Source organism: Rhincodon typus, chromosome 46, assembly GCF_021869965.1.
Source record: "Rhincodon typus isolate 14 chromosome 46, sRhiTyp1.1, whole genome shotgun sequence".
Lineage (NCBI taxonomy): Eukaryota > Metazoa > Chordata > Chondrichthyes > Orectolobiformes > Rhincodontidae > Rhincodon > Rhincodon typus.
The window spans coordinates 4,785,539-4,801,795 of NC_063377.1; the positions used below are offsets into that span (position 1 = coordinate 4,785,539).

General features: G+C 43.2%; 1 protein-coding gene across 4 annotated transcripts in view; it reads right to left on the reverse strand.

Annotated features, from left to right (window-relative positions):
• Positions 1-12,588, reverse strand: part of LOC109938559 (oocyte zinc finger protein XlCOF15-like) — a 65,270-nt gene extending 52,682 nt beyond the window's left edge. For 2 of the 4 annotated variants that reach the window (XR_007266146.1, XR_007266147.1), the window contains exons 1-2: positions 12,553-12,588; positions 3,053-5,079 (exon numbers count right to left, since the gene is read on the reverse strand). Coding sequence is in view for 1 of the 4 variants with exons in the window: in XM_048620494.1 (XP_048476451.1) it covers positions 3,517-4,329 (813 nt within the window). In the remaining 3 variants the exon portion in view is untranslated. Of the gene's footprint in view, positions 1-372; positions 1,055-2,665; positions 5,080-12,552 lie in introns of those variants that run through there. The other 2 variants (XR_007266145.1, XM_048620494.1) reach the window with 2 other exon arrangements.
• Positions 12,589-16,257: the final 3,669 nt, after the last annotated feature.

Here is a 16,257-nt window from a genome sequence, read left to right on the forward strand (position 1 = left end):
TTTCCCTGATAATCGACGATTCATGGTCATCATCAGATTCTTATTTCCAGATTTTTTTTTTGTTGAATTCAAATTCCACCATTTGCCGTAGCAGGATTCGAACCTCGGTCCCCAGAATGTTATCTGGGTCTCTGGGTTAACAGTCCAGCGATAATACCACTAGGCCATTGCCTTCCCATATGTATTCTGGGCTGTGATTCCTCATATCCTATCATTCATTGAGTTCTCTTGTCTTACCACTTCTTAAAAAGTGCATCACCTCACGCATTTCAGGTAAAGTCCATCTGCTGCTAATCTGCGCATTTGCCCAGCCACGTTAATTTTTCTGTAATTGAAGACTTTCTTGCTTAATATTAACCACAACAACAACCATCGTGTCACCTGCAAATTTATCTGTTAGCCTGCACCTCGCCACCCACCACCACCCCACTCCATTTGATGATGTATATGAACTGCATAGTCTGAATGTTGCAGTCACTTTATGCGCCTGTTGGTGTCTCACCCTTTCCACACACTGGGCAAGTGAATGGTTTCTCTGGTTTGAATGCACTGGTATCTCTGAAGGTCAGCCAAGATTACGAAGCTTTTCAGACAGGCGTAATGTTGTAAAGTCCTCTTGTCAGAGTGAAGAGATTGGTGTGAAGTGAGGCTGGTTAGCCGAGTCTTTTACTTTTACTTACAGATGTATCTGCGCGCACACAAACATTCTCCCTAAGTGACGGTGCTGGTGTGAATGGAGAACCAGCTTTTGAACCTCTTCCACAGTTAGATAGAAGACTTTTCCTCAAAGGGAACAAATTTGTCTGAAGTGAGCTGGGTTCACTGATCGATTCCCTTCCCACACTCGAGACGCCTCAACGGTTTCCCCCGGAGTGCATTCCCTGGTGCTTATACAGACGGATGACTGAGTGAATCCCTTGCCCCACTCAGACGAATATGACTATACTGGTGAATTTCCACATCAGATGGTAATTTGTATCACTTCTCACAGCCCATGCATTTCTATGCCTTTTCCATGTTGTGGGTGGCCTTGCATCTCTCTGTGTTGGAGAATCTGTAAAGGATGATATTTCTGAATATTTGGAAGTGTATGGTAAAATTGGGCAAAGTCAGCATGGTTTCATCAAGGGGAGGTCATGCCTGACAAATCTGCTAGAATTCTTTGAGGAAGTAATGAGCAGGGTAGACCAAGGAGAACCAATGGATGTTATCTACCTGGACTTCAAGAAAGCCTTTGACAGGGTGCTGCACAAGAGACTGCTGAGTAAGATAAGGGCCCATGGTGTTAAAGGCAAGGTGCTAGCATGGATAGAAGATTGGCTATCTGGCAGAAAGCAGAGAGTAGGGAGAAGAGGGTCTTTCTCAGGATGGCAGCTGGAGACAAGTGGGGTTCCGCAAGGGTCAGTGTTGGGACCACAACTTTTCACTTTATACGTTAATGATCTCGATGAAGGAACTGTGAGCATTCTGGCTAAGTTTGCAGAGGATACAAAGATATGTAGAGGGGCAGGTAGTATTGAGGAGGTGGGGAGGCTGCAGAAAGATTTGGACAGGTTAGGAGAGTGGGCAAAGAAGTGGCAGATGGAGTACAACGTGGGAAAGTGTGAGGTCATGCACTTTGGTAAGAAGAATAAAAGCATGGACTATTTTCTAAATGGGGAGAAAATTCCGAAGTCTGAAATGCAAAGAGACTTGTCCAGTCAAGTCCAGGATTCTCTCAAGGTAAACTTGCAGGTTGAGTCAGTAGTCAGGAAGGCAAATGTAATATTGATATTTATTTTGAGAGGACTTGTATATAAAAGCAGGGATGTACTACTGAGGCTTTATAAGGCCCTGGTCAGGCCATATTTGGAATATTGTGTGCAGTTTTGGGTGCCATATCTCAGGAAGGATGTACCGGCCCTGGAGCAGGTTCAGAGGAGATTTACAAGAATGGCCCAGGAATGAAAAGCTTAACATATGAGGAACGTTTGAGGACTCTGGGACTATACTCATTGGAGTTTAGAAGGATGAGGGGGATCTAATTGAAACTTCCAGAATACTGAATGGCCTGGACAGATTGGATGTTTGGAAGATGCTTCCATTGGTAGGAAAGACTAGGACCTGAGGGAATAGCCTTAGAGTAAAGGGAAGATCTTTCAGAATGGAGATAAGGAGAAACTTCTTCAGCCAGAGTGGTGAATCTATGGAATTCACTGCCACAGAAGGCTGAGGAGGCCAGGTCATTGAGTACATTTAAGACAGAGATACATAGGTTCCTGATGATCAAGGGTTACGGGGAGAAAGCAGGAGAATGGGGTTGAGGAACTTATCAGCCATGATTGAATGGCGGAGCAGACTCGATAGGCCGAATGGCCTAATTTCTGATCCTATGTCTTATGGTCTTATGGAAATGTGGGGGAGACAAGTGCAACTGAGGCATTCAAGAGGATTTAGAAGATTATTTAAGTAGAAACATTGTGCAGGTTACAGGGAACAGGTAGGAGTTTGGAACTTTGTCTAAACGTTCAGAGAGCCAATGCAGACACATTGGGCTGAATGGCCTGATTCTGCATCATAAAAATTTTGCAACTCTGAAATATCTGACAGATCCTTTTTAACCCAGAATTAAATGTCTGTTGTATAGTTGTCCCAGCAGGTAAACCACTTTATCAAATAGACCAAGCTATTTTAAAGAGATTTATTGTAAATGAGGTAGCAGCTGTAATGTTGAAATACCTTCAAATGATAGACTAAGGAGTGTCACAAAAATATGTTACGTCTTCACAATAGTTAAATCATTTTAAGACTCAAAAGTTAACCCTTAAACCTCCAGTCAGGAACAGATCACAGTTTGACATGAATCTCTGATTTCACTGCACTTTCCTAGTATCTGCCATTGTTCTACCCGGCTCCAAACACAGTTGTAAAGTAACCTTCCAATCCGTGTCTATGAACTCTGAACCACAGCAGAGAGGAGCTGGGCTATATTTCTCACACATCCCAGGTTTAATCAACCCACAGCCTTTTCTATCAATGAACTGTGACGAGAGGACTAAAATGTCATTTGTACCTCTTTGTGTAGCCTTGAAGGACTGTATCCAGGATTTCTGAAGAAGGGTCTAGGCCCGAAACGTCAGCCTTCCTGCTCCTCTGATACTGCTTGGCCTGCTGTGTTCATCCAGCTCTACACCTTGTTATCTGTATCCAGGCAAAAATTCTTTTCCACCCACACATGCTTTCACCCAAGTTGTCTTGTCCGAAAAAGACTTGAAATGCAAACAAAGTTAACTAATATCTTCGCCAGACCTGAATTCCTCCCGAAACCTTGACTTTTCATTTCAGATCTTCTGCTGGGTTTTCCCTCAATGCTATTATCCTTTCTGAGATATTTCCGGGAGGGAAAGACAAATCGTTGCAGTGTACTGCAAATGAAATTGTTTCACTTCATATTTATCCAGAATGTTACAATCTAGGCCAGCTACTAAATTTAGCAAAAACACATTAACATTTTCCAACTATCAGAATGAACCAAGTTCAATTCTGGATCAGATTAACCCCAGCAATACCAGCAGAATCAAACCCCTGCTGCTGACTGTGAATACGCTGGTGTCTCAGCAGTTTGTTTGACTGAGCAAAGCCCTTGCCACACACAGCACAGGTGAATGGTCTCTCTCCAGTGTGACTGCGTTGGTGGGACAGAAGATTCCATTTGCTTTTGAATTTCTTTTCACAGTCGGGACATTGAAAAGGTTTCTGGTCACTGTGAACTAGTTGGTGTGTGTTTAGGCTGGATAAATGAGTGAATGCTTTCCCACAAACAGAGCAGACAAATGGTCTTTCGCCAGTGTGTATGCGCTGGTGTGTCAGCAGGTCGGATGGAACGGTGAACCTCTGCCCACACTCCGAGCAGGTGAATGGCCTCTCCCCGGTGTGAAATCGCTGGTGTCGAAGGAGGTGTGTTGTCAGAACAAATCCCTTCTCACACACAGAGCAGATGAATGGCCTCTCCCCCGTGTGCGTGCGCTGGTGTCTCAACAGGTCCTTCTTGCTCTTAAAGCTCTTCTCACAGTCAGGACATTTAAATGGTCTGTGATCAGAGTGAACTCGTTGGTGAGTCAGGAGATTTGATGAAGCATTAAATCGTTTTCCACAGTACAGGCAGAGGAACGGCCTCTCGCCTGTGTGAATCCGTTGGTGTCTCTGGAGTGTGCAAGACTGGGTGAATCCCTTCCCACACACTGAGCAAGTGAATGGCCTCTCCCCGGTGTGACTGCGCCGATGAGTTTCCAGTTGACATGGGTAACTGTATGCTTTCCCACAGTCCCCACAAATCCACGGCTTCGCCATGCGGTGCGTGTCCTTGTGCCTCCCCAGGTTGGATGAGCAGTCAAAGCCTTGCTTATGGAGTCTAGAAGGATGAAGAATGACCTGATTGAAACTGAATAAATAGCAGGATTCCTGGATACAGTGGAAGTAGAGAAGATGTTTCTACCAGTAGGAGGGATGAGGAACAGAGGGCACAGCCGCAGGGTAAAGGGACTACCTTTTTGAAAGGAGATGACAAGGTATTTTTTCAGCCAGTGGGTGGTTACACTGTGGAACCCATTGCTGCAGAGGGCTGTAGAGGCCAAGTCACTGAGGTGCACTTAAGACAAAGATAGATAGATTCTTGATTGGCAAGGGGATCAAGGCAAGAGAATGGGGTTAAAAAACATACCAGGCACGATCAGTGAAGCAGACTCGATGGGCTGAATGGCCTAACTCTGCTCCTGTTTCTTATTGTCTTGTGGTTCTCAAACACACGTAAAGTCTCTTCCAGATCTGAATGGTGCAATGATTTATTGCACACTGGGTAACTCGTTACTGCTCTTTCCACAGCCAGTGCACTGTAATATCCTCACTCAGGTGCAAGTTTCTCAGTGCTTTGAGTCACACAGATGCCCGAAATCTTTTCCCAGTAACAGAACAGGCAAACAACTCTCCCTCCTTCATTGAAAGGCTGATGACCTTCAGGTACTGATCGGTCAAATGACTGGTAAATCTCAATGTCATGTTTGATTTATGTTCCTGATCCGGAAATGCTCCCTTTCCAATATCCTGTAACAGAATTTATAAAAACCATCAATTTAAGTACAAAATAAAGGTTCAGAACAAAAAGTTCTTCGTGTTTTCTGTTTTTGCACTCCCAAAGCCAGAAATCCCGGTCCTACATTTTCCCTCCTCCCTGAGCTGAAATAAGAAGTCATTACATCATTGACACCTTTTCTTCCTCCACATTCAGTTTAAACCATAACTCTATTCTGGTGGAGTTTAAATCTCCATCCCATATGGAGACTGGGAATAAAGTCAGTCAAACATTTTCAGCTGCTTCTCCATGATCCCCCCTACATCATTAAGGTCAGAAGTGGAGATGTTTGCTAATGACTGCACATTGTTCAGCACCATTCGCAACTCCTTAGATACTGAGGTAGTCCATGCCCAAATGCAGCAAGAATAAGACAATATCCAGACTTGGACTGGCAAGTGGCAAGTAACATTTGCACCACGAGTGTCAGGTGATGATGAGGTGCAACAAAAAAGAATCTAAACATAAGCTCTTGACATTTAATGGCATCAGCTTCACTGAAGCTCCCACTATAAACAGACTAAGGATTATCATTGACCAGAAATTAGACTGGACTAGTCATATAAGTTATGTGGTTACAAAGGCAGTTCAGAAGCTAATGATCCTCGAACAAACAACAGTACAGCATAGGAACAAGCCCTTCATCCCACCAACCTGCACCAATACATGACACCTTTCTAAGCTAAAAGCCTTCTGCCTCTACATGGTCTGTATCCCTTTGTTTCCTGTCTATTCATGTATCTGTCAAGATACCTCATAAACATTGCAGTTGTATTTGTTTCTGCCATCTCTTCTAGCAGTGTATTCCAGGCACTTACCGTCTTGTGTAAAAAAAAATTGCCTCTCACATCTCTTTTAAACTTACCCACTTTTACCTTACATCTATGTTCCCTACTAATTGACATTTCTACTCTGAGAAAAAAAGACTCCAACTATCGATTTTATCCATGCCTCACATAATTTTGTAAACTTCCAACAGGTCATCCCTCAGCCTCTGACATTCAAGTGAAAACAAAACAAGTTTGTCCAACCTCCACTTATAGGTAATACCCACCAAAACTAGGCAACATCCTGGTAAATCCATCCTGTACCCTCTTAAAAGCCTGCACATCCTTCTGGTACGTGGTGACCAGAACTGTTTGCAATATTCCAAATATGGCCAACAGAAAGTTCTATACAGCTGCAATATGACTTGTCAATTGTTATATCTATGTCTGACCAATGAAGGCAAACATGCCATATGACATCTTAACCACCTCATCCACTTGTGCTGCCACTTTCAGGGAAATGTGACAATAAAGCTAATTCATTCATTCATTTGACCTGTATGACTAGATCCTTCTGTATCTTAACGTGATTAAGTGTTGTGCCATTTACTGTATACTTCCCTCCTGCATTAGCCCTTAGAAGCATAGAATCCCTACAGTGTGGAAACAAGCCATCCAGACCAACAAGTCCACATCGACTCTCCAAAGAGCATACCACCCAGACTCACCCCACTATCCTATCCCAGTGACCTTGCACTTCCAATGGTTAATGCACCTAACCTACACACCCCTGGACACTATGGGCAATTTATTATAGAATCATAGAATCCCCTACAGTGTGGAAACAGGCCCTTTGGCCCAACAAGTCCACACCAAACCTCAGAGCATCCCACCCAGACCCATCCCCCAATAATCCATCTAATCTACACCTCCCTGAACACTATAGGCAATTTAGCATGGCCAATTCACCTAACCTGCACATCTTTGGACTGTGGGAGGAAACCGGAGCAAACCCACGCAGACACGGGGAGAATGTGCAAACTCCACACAGACAGAAAGTCGCCCAAGTCTGGTATTGGATCCCAGTCCCTGGCTCTGAGTCAGCCACACTAACCACAGAGCCACTGCAACGCCCACACCACCCCCACCCCTGCAAAATACATCACCACACATTTATCCGCATTAAATGCTATCTGTCATTTCTCCACCCAAGTCTCCAGCCCAACTGTATCCTTCTGTATTGTCTGGCAATTCTCCACACTATCCTCAATTCCCCGGAGCTTTGTGTCATCTGCAAACTTACTAATCAGACCACCTACACTCTCTTCCAAATCATTTATACACATTACAAACAACAGGGGCCCCAACACTGATCCCTGCCGAACAACACTGGTCACAGATCTCCAGTCAGAAAAGCACCCTTCCACACAGCTACTCTCTATCATCTATAACCAAGCAAGTTCTATATCCATCATCCCAGCTCACCACGGATTCCAACCGAATTCATGTTTTGTTTCGGCCTGCAATGAGGGACCTTGTCAAAAGCCTTGCTAAAGACCATGGGGACAACATCCACTGTGCTGCCCTCATCAATCATCTTCAGCATTCTTCAAAAAAATTCAATCAGGTTTGTGAGGCATGACCTCTCCCACACAAAGCCATGCCGTCTGCTGCTAATTCCACATAAGTTTAAATCTGTTCCTAAGAATTTTCTCCAATTATTTCCCCGTCACTGAAGTAAAGCTCACAGGGCTGTAATTTCCTGAATTACCTTGTTGCTTTTCTTGGTAAGGAACAACATTGGCTATTCTCAGGTGATTTGGGACCTGTCCTGTGACTAAAGAGGATACAAAGACTTTGTACAAGGCCCAGCATTTTCCAGTTTTGAGGAAGGGTCACTGGACCCAAAACGTTAACTCTGTTTTCTCCTCCACAGATGCTGCCAGACCTGCTGAGCTTTTCCAGCAACTTTGTTTTTGTTCCAGCATTTTCCTTCCTTACTTCCCTCAGTATCCTGGGATAGATCAATCAGGTCATGGGGAACTGTCTCCCCTAATGCATTTCAAAACACCCAACAGCACCTCCTTTTATGTACTGACATGCATTACAATGTCAACATGCTCTTCTCTAGACTCACCATCCTCTATGTATTTCTTCCTCGTTAATACCAATGCAAAGTATTCATTAAGAACCTCAGCTCCACTCATAAATTCCATCGTTTTTCCTCAAATGGGACTATCATTTCCTTAGCTGCCTTTTTGCGCCTTATATACGTCTAATATGCTTTGGAATTTTCCTTACTCCTGTTTGCCAAGGACATTTTGATGCCTCTATTAAGCCTAATTCCTTGTTTGACTTCTTTCCTATTATCTTCATATTCTTCAAAGGTTTTGTCTGTGTTCATTTTCCTAATCTTTGGTATGCCTCCTTTCTCTTTTTGACTGAGCACTCAATTTCTCTTGTCATCCAAGATTCCCGATTCTTGCTATCCTTATCCTTGATTTTCACAGGAACATGCCAGTCCTGAACTCTAATCAACTGGTCTTTAAAAGATTCCCAGATCAGATGTGAATTTATCCTCAAACAGCTTCCCCAAACTACTTTCCAGTTCCTGTCTAATATTGTTGTAGATAGCCTTTCCCTAGTTTAGCACATTTACCAGAAGACTACTCTTATCCTTATGCATAAGTAACTTAAAACTTATGGAATTATGCTACTGTTCCCAAAATGGTCACCCGGCCTAGCTTATGCCCCAACATCAAATCCAGCATGCCCGTTTCGAGTTACACTATTCACATGCTGCTTGAAGAATCCTGCAGTGGATAACTTAACTTATGATTCCCCCAGGGCTTGTCCAACATCTACAAGGCAAAAGTTAGGAATGTGATGGAATACCCACTTGCCTGGATGAATGCAGCTCCAACAACTCTGAAGAAGTTTGACAGGATCCAAGGCAAAACAGCCTGTTTGACTAGCACCATATCCACAAACATTCAACTCTTCCACAACTGACACTTAGTCGCAGCAGTGTGCACCATCTTCAAGATGAAAAGCAAAAATTCACTAAGGCTCCTTAGCAGCACCTTCCACAATTGCTCCCACCCGGAAGGACAAGGACAGCAGATACATAGTAACATGACCAAGTTCCTCTCCAAACCATTCATCATCTAGTCTTGAAAACATGTCACTATTCCTCAGTGTCAGCAGGTCAAAAACCTAGTATTTGCTCCCCAACAGCATTCTGGGTGTAGCGCATCAAATGGACTGAGAGCATTTCAAGATGGCAGCTCACCACTATCTTTTCTAGAGATGGGCAGTAAATGCTTGCCCAGCCAGTGACATCCCTATCTCTGTTAGTCACAGATATTCTGAACACCTGCTTGATCTACTCTGGCTCATACATCACCATATTATTGCAGCTCAGTTTGGAAGCCTGCCCTAATGATTATTGTGGACATTCTCACAATCTGTCTTCATGTATTAATTTTATTGCACAAGATGTCAGAAGAATGTGAAAACAGAAAAACCTAAATTGAACAGCATATTATGATCTGACATACAGAATTTGCTTCATCATAATCTGACAATCAACAGTCTTTGATGTGGAAGCAAAGGTCCCTGTTTACAACAAGAAGAAACCAAGTGTGTGTTCTGTACTTAGGCTGCAACTAGTCATCTAGTACTGGGAAAAACACCAGTGTAGCCAGATTGGGGAAGAGGCCATTCACCTATTCCAAGTCCAGGAAGGGGTTATTCATTCTCTAACTTCACTGAACAGCAACGTGTCCAGAGTGACTGCAAGGGTTGGATTCTTGCTGCTGTGAATCAAACCCATGTTTGAACCATAAATGGAAGCAAAATGCTAATGATTAAAAAAAAAGACAAAAAAAAATCAGAGAAGCTCAGCAGGTCTGGTGTCATTTGTGAAGAAAGAGATAGGGAACATCCGAAGTATCTGTAAAATAGTTTCATTGGACTCGAAACATTAACTTTGTTTCTTTCTTCACAGATGCTGCCAGACCTGCTGAAATTCTCCTGCACTTTCTGTTTTCACATCAGGACTAAAGGACATTCAATTAGGCTTCTTTCTGATAATATTAACGATCACTGAAGCTGGGGTAAATTTAATATATTGGATAAAAACTGAAAGAACTGCCGATGCTGGAAATCAGAAGCAAAAAAAACAGAAATTGCTCAAAAAGCTCAGCAGGTCTGGCAGCATCTCATATTCTGGAAATTGGTTTATTTTCCTTATCACATTTACTCTTCAAAAAACTCATCTCAAAGTATGTAAAGTATGGAATAGTGATTTACTTGTACTTCTTGTGACAAACTATAGTCACTGGTCGGGATCCAGCTTATTCTACATACTGGGCTGAGGATTTTGTGGTAAATTCAGTTTGGTCTGCAAGCTTAAGAATGGGATACCTTAGCTTTTCATCAGTTCACATTGCCCACCCAACTCCCATTCTGGCCTCCCTGGATTCTGGCTAGCACTGTTCTAATGAAGCAGCGGAGAGAGATCTGAGGTTTCGTGTATGCTTATATTTCATGTTTAAAGGGTAGCAAGGAAAGTAAACTGGGCTTTACATAGAATTTCACTCAGTGATCAAGACAGAGCTTACACCGTATCTCAGTAAGGCTGTAGCTCCAGAACATTCCTTTTTATCATATTTCAGCAAGGACGCACAAATATAGTTGTTGGGATGGGCTGTTGGTGGGACTGAGGTAGGTGCTGTTTGGGATGAACCCTGTACCAACTCAGTCACAGGATCAAGTACATTTTGGAAGTGTACATTGGGATGGGAGTGATGGTGCTGCTGAGGACGTGGTCTTGAGAAGGTCCCTGTCTCACGCAAAGGATGAAGTGCAATTTGGAGGTGCATGTTGGATTGGTATTAAGAGTATTCTGGGTGACAAGGTGATGTTGGGCTGGCCCCTGTACTCTCACACAGAGGATCGAGTGTAGTTTGGAGGCAACTATTGATGTGGGGGTGGTGATGTGGATATTGGGGTGAGGTGGTGATGTAGGTCATGGGTGGTGTTGGGGTGGGGCTGGCGATGTGGTTATTGGGATGGTGTTGGGCTGGTCCTTGTCCTCACACACAGTGGAGCAAATGCAATTTGAAGGCAGATAAAGGGGTGGAGGCATTTTGCGCTGGCTCCTGTACCCTCACACAGAAGACCAAATGCAGGGTGGAGGTGGTGAGCTGTGTGAGGGGGTGCTGTCAGAATCAGCCCTGCAGCCACCCACAGAGGATCAAGTTCAATTTGGAGGCAGGTATTGGGTTGGGGATTGTGATGCACATGAGGCGTGGTGTTACGCTGAACCCCGTACCCATAAACAAGTACAGTTTTGAGGCAGGTGCCAGGTAGGGTGGATGTTGCAATGCTCCCTGTACCCACACAGAGTTTAGAGTTATACAGCACAAAAACAGACCCTTCTACCCAACTTGTCCATGCCGACCAGGTTTCTGAATCCGAACTAATCCTATTTACCTGCATTTGGCCCATATCTTGCTAAAACTTTCCTGTCCATGTACTTGTCCAAATGTCTTTTAAATGTTGCAATTGTCCCTGCATCTACCAAGTCCTCTGGCAGCTAATTCCATATGTGTACCACCCTCCGAAAAATTTGCCCCTTAGGATCCTTTTAAATCTTTCCCCTCTCACCTTAAATCTATGCCCTCTAATGTTGGACTCCCAAACCCTGGGGAAAAATCCTTGGTTATTCTTTTCTTTTATATTCATTCAGAGAATGAAGGCATCGCTGGCTGGGCTAGCATTTTTTGCCCATCCCAGAGTCAACCACATTGCTGTGGGTCTGGAGTCACATGTAGGCCACACCAGATAAAGATGTCTGATGTCCTTTAGCAAAGTAAACTGTGAACCAAATGGGTTTTTCCTGACCATTGGCAATGGATTCATGGTCATCATTAGACTCTTAATTCCAGATTTTGATTTAATTCAACATCTGCCATATGGTGGAAAACAGAAGTTGCTGGAAAAGCTCAGCAGGTCTACCTGAAGAAAAAAAAATCAGAATTAACATTGTGGGTCCAGTGACCCCTCCTCAGAACAGATTGTGGAATTCAAACCTGGGTCCCCAGACTATTACTTGGGTCTCTGGATTAACAGCCCAGCAATAATACACTAGCCTATTGCCTCCCCTCGTCATCGCATCTATGCCCCTCACGGTTTTACAAACCTTTGTAAGATCACCCCTCACCCTCCAGGAAAAAGAAAGGTCCCAGGATATCATTATAACTCAAACTTTCCTGTCTCAGCAACATCCTTGTCAAAGTTTTTTATAGCCTTTCCAGTTTATACAAAGAATCAAGTGCAGTTTGGAGGAAGGTATTGGGATGGAATGGTGATGTGGGTGTGGGGAGTGTTTGCATGGTACCTGTACCGACACACGGAACCAAGTGCAGTCTGGGGCTGGATGTTGGGCTGAGGCCAAAATTAAATGGGAGCCGCGCAGGCGCACTGCGTCCAGAGTCAGGCAGCCGCAAGGAGCTGGAATTACAGCCGTTTTCCCCTTCCCCCGGGCACCGTGGACGCAACCACTTTTAATTCCGACTCAGCAACCGACAGTCGGTATTCAAAAAAAAACACGTCTATTTCTCTTCTCCTCTCCTCCCCTCCCGCCGGCTCCAGCTGCCCAATCGCACTCACCTGATCGTCCGCCCGTTCAGCCATCAGTTCAGCTTCAGGGAGAGTGCGCATGCCCAAGCACCGATCCGCACCGCGCATGGTTCTGTTGCACCGCCCCATTACCCCACCTAAAACGGCTGTTTGCGCACGCAGCTCCTGTTCCCGAGATAGGGCATATTCTCGTCGGCCTGAATACTGGGTAAATCTGCCTCCATCGATGGAGCCTGCCGCTAAGGAACCATTAACTCATGACTAAGGTTGGACCTCAATGAACAGGTAGCCAAATGTACATAAAACTGGCAGCAGAGAAGTAATCAGTGTTTAAAGTACTTACTCACCTTGTATCAAATGGGAAGTTTTTTTTTCTACTGAATCTCAAATTTTCACGATTTACTGCAGAATTTGACATCTGTAACACAATTTCAAATGTTCCTGATGGATAACAAATTGCTGAGTATAAATAATCCTGAGGAAGACTAAATTGCATCCTTGTAGAAATAGTCAGCTGTCTTAAGGACGTAGCACTGTCATCATCAAATGAGCTTTGTGCTATCACATCACAAAAATAAATACATAAAACACAAATTCCAAATAGCTCCAATTTAAAAATCATTAGATTCAAGTTCAGCTTTTTCCTCGACTAATCAAATGCTTCGTAAAGTGTCCGGAGATGAGAGTTTCAGTTTGTTTCCAAACAGAATCTAGAGATAGTGATACACAGACAGATGTGAAAGTAAATCCCTTCAGCCCTCATTCAAAGTTCATTCATCATGAACATGCAGAGTTGGATCATTATAAGTTAAGATATCAAATGCCTGGAAATGTATGAAGCATTCAAAGAAGTTAGGGCATTTTCATTTCATTTTGAATTCTATATCTGATGTCAGAAAGAAGAAATTCCAACCTCCCTTAAGGAGTGAAATGCTTCATTCATACACAGCTGTCAGCTGTTTCTCAAACCAGCCTACAGTCAACCTGTCAGTATCTGCAGCACTGACTGGAATCGGCAGGGTATTATGAGTCACCTGCTAAAATGTAGACAGCCATCACTGCTAGTATGTAGTATTTGTCTGGATCACCACTCCTGGTAACTTGAGATTTGCCACCTCTTCAGGTTTTGGGTTCTTTGATGTAATTCACCACCTCCAATGCTCTAATCCAGCATCTGCTTGTAGAGGATACCACAGAATATTTACAGAAGAGGTATTGTTCCTAGAAAACATGAAGGTTTATTTAATCACAACATTATTTAATCGTTCTAAGGAAGGGTCACCGGACCCGAAACGTTAACTTTGTTTTCTCCTCCACAGATGCTGCCAGACCTGCTGAGCTTTTCCAGCAACTTTGTTTTTGTTCCTGATTTACAGCATCTGCAGTTCTTTTGGTTTTTATTAAGGTTTATTTAATGATAACAATACATACATTCATTCAAGCGTATGACTAAGGACTCTTTGGAGCTGGTGCAGATACTCTGGCCAGTTAGCAGTTTACAGTACCTGTCTCAAGCCATTGACTGTGACATCAGTAGAATGGGTGGAACCAATATAAAATGAACATTAATCCCTTCAGAACCATTACCTGATATGACTACAAGTAATTTAACACAAACAGAACTGGCTGGAGAAATTCAGCATGCTGAGTTTATCCAGCCATTTTTGTTATTGTTTCAGATCTTCAGTATCTGCCATTCTATTTTGTTTTATTTTAGTAATTTAACACACAGTTCTTTTCATTCATATATAAAATAGAGAAAGAACAGATTGTTTATGTTTATTGATATGCAAGGATTGAGAATGAACATCCATTTAAATTTATTTTTGAGAGTAGATCTATATGGACTTCAGTAAGGCATTCAACAAGGTTCCTCATGGTAGATGGGTTAGCAAGGTTAGATCACATGGAATTGAGGAAGAACTAGCTATTCGGATACAGAACTGGCTCGAAGATGGAAGACAGAAGGTGGTGTTGGGGTGTTTCTTTTCAGACTGGAGGCCTGTGACCAGAGATATGCCACAAGGATCGATGCTGAGTCCACTGCTTTTTATCATTTATATAAATGATTTGGATGTGAGCATAGGAGGTATGGTTAGTAAGTTTGCAGATGACACCAAAATTGGATGAGTAGTGGACAGCAAAGAGGATTACCTCGGAGTACAACGGGAACTTGATCAGATGCGTGAGAAGTGGCAAAAGGAGTTTAATTTAGATAAATGTAAGGTGCTGCATTTTGGAAATTCAAATCAGGACAGGACTTATACACTTAATGGTATGGTCCTGGGTGTGTTGCTGAACAAATGGACCTCAGAGGGCAGGTTCATATTTCCTTGAAAGTGGAGTCACAGGTAGACAGGATAGTGATAAGGCATTTGGTATGCTTGCCTTTATTGGTCAGTGCATCAAGTATAGGAGTTAGGAAGTTACATTGTGGCTGTACAGGTCATTGGTTTGGCCGCTTTTGGAATACTGCTCAGTTCTGGTCTCCCTGCTGTATAAAGTATGTTGTGAAACTTGAACTGGTTCAGAAAAGAATTACAAGGCTTGTGCCAGGATTGGAGTGTTTGAGCTATAATGAGAGACTGAATATATTGGGACTATATTCTCCAGAGCATTGGAGGCCAAGGGCTGACCTTATAGATGTTTATAAAATCATGAGGGGCATGGATAGGGTGAATAGACAAGGTCTTTTCACTGGGGTGGGTGGAGTCCAAAACCAGAGCACATAGATTTAAGGTGAGAGGGGAAAGATTTAAAAGGGACCTAAGGGGCAACTTTTTCACAAAGACAGCTATGCATGTATGGAATGAACTGCCAGAAGTAGTGGTGGAAAGCATTTGGATGGTGTAAGAATAGGAAGGGTTTAGAGGCATATGGGCAAAATGCTGGCAAATATGACTAGATTAATTCAGGACAGCTGTTCGGCATGGACAAGTTGGACCAAAGCATCTGTTTCCATGTGGTATATCTCTATGACTCTAGATTTCCCTTCAAGGAGGAAGCATTGTCCTCTTTGCCGTGTTAATTTTTTCTCTGCAGGTGTTTGGTCCAAAAGGCCCAAAAAGACTGATACAGCAAGCAAGCAGCCTGTTGCACAGAATCTGACAATCCCACTTCCGGGTGGTGTTGGAATTAATGCAGGTATACTACCTGCATTTTAACAGTATGGACCTACAGTAGTGATTTAATAGTAAGTAGTAGTGATGAGTTAATGATATTTTCACTAGGTTAATCATCTGGAGCACCAGGCAAATGTTCTGGAGTCAAAAAGTAAAATTATTGGATAAACACAGCAGGTCTGACAGCACATGTGGAGTGAAAGCAGAGGTAATGCTTTGGGCCAAATGACTCTTCTTCAGAACTGATTGTAGCCGGAAAGAATGGGTGGGTTGGGGAAAGAGTAAATGATAGATGGAAATGGAGCCCAGTGAGAGACAGAGAAGAACGTTCTGGAGAAGTCAGGTTCAAATTCCACCATGGCAGATAGTGAAATTAGAATTCAACAAAATAAATCTGGGTTTAAAGGTTAGTTATCATGTAACATGGTTGTAAAATCCAACCTGATTCACCGGTGTCCTGTCAGAAAGGAAATTTGCTGTACTTACCTGGTCTGATCCATATGTGATTCCTGACCCACAGAAATATGATAAACCAAAGACCCACGGAGACCTGAAACAAAAAAAAAATGGAAATCAGCAGGCCTGGTAACATCCACAGGAAGAAAGCAGAGTC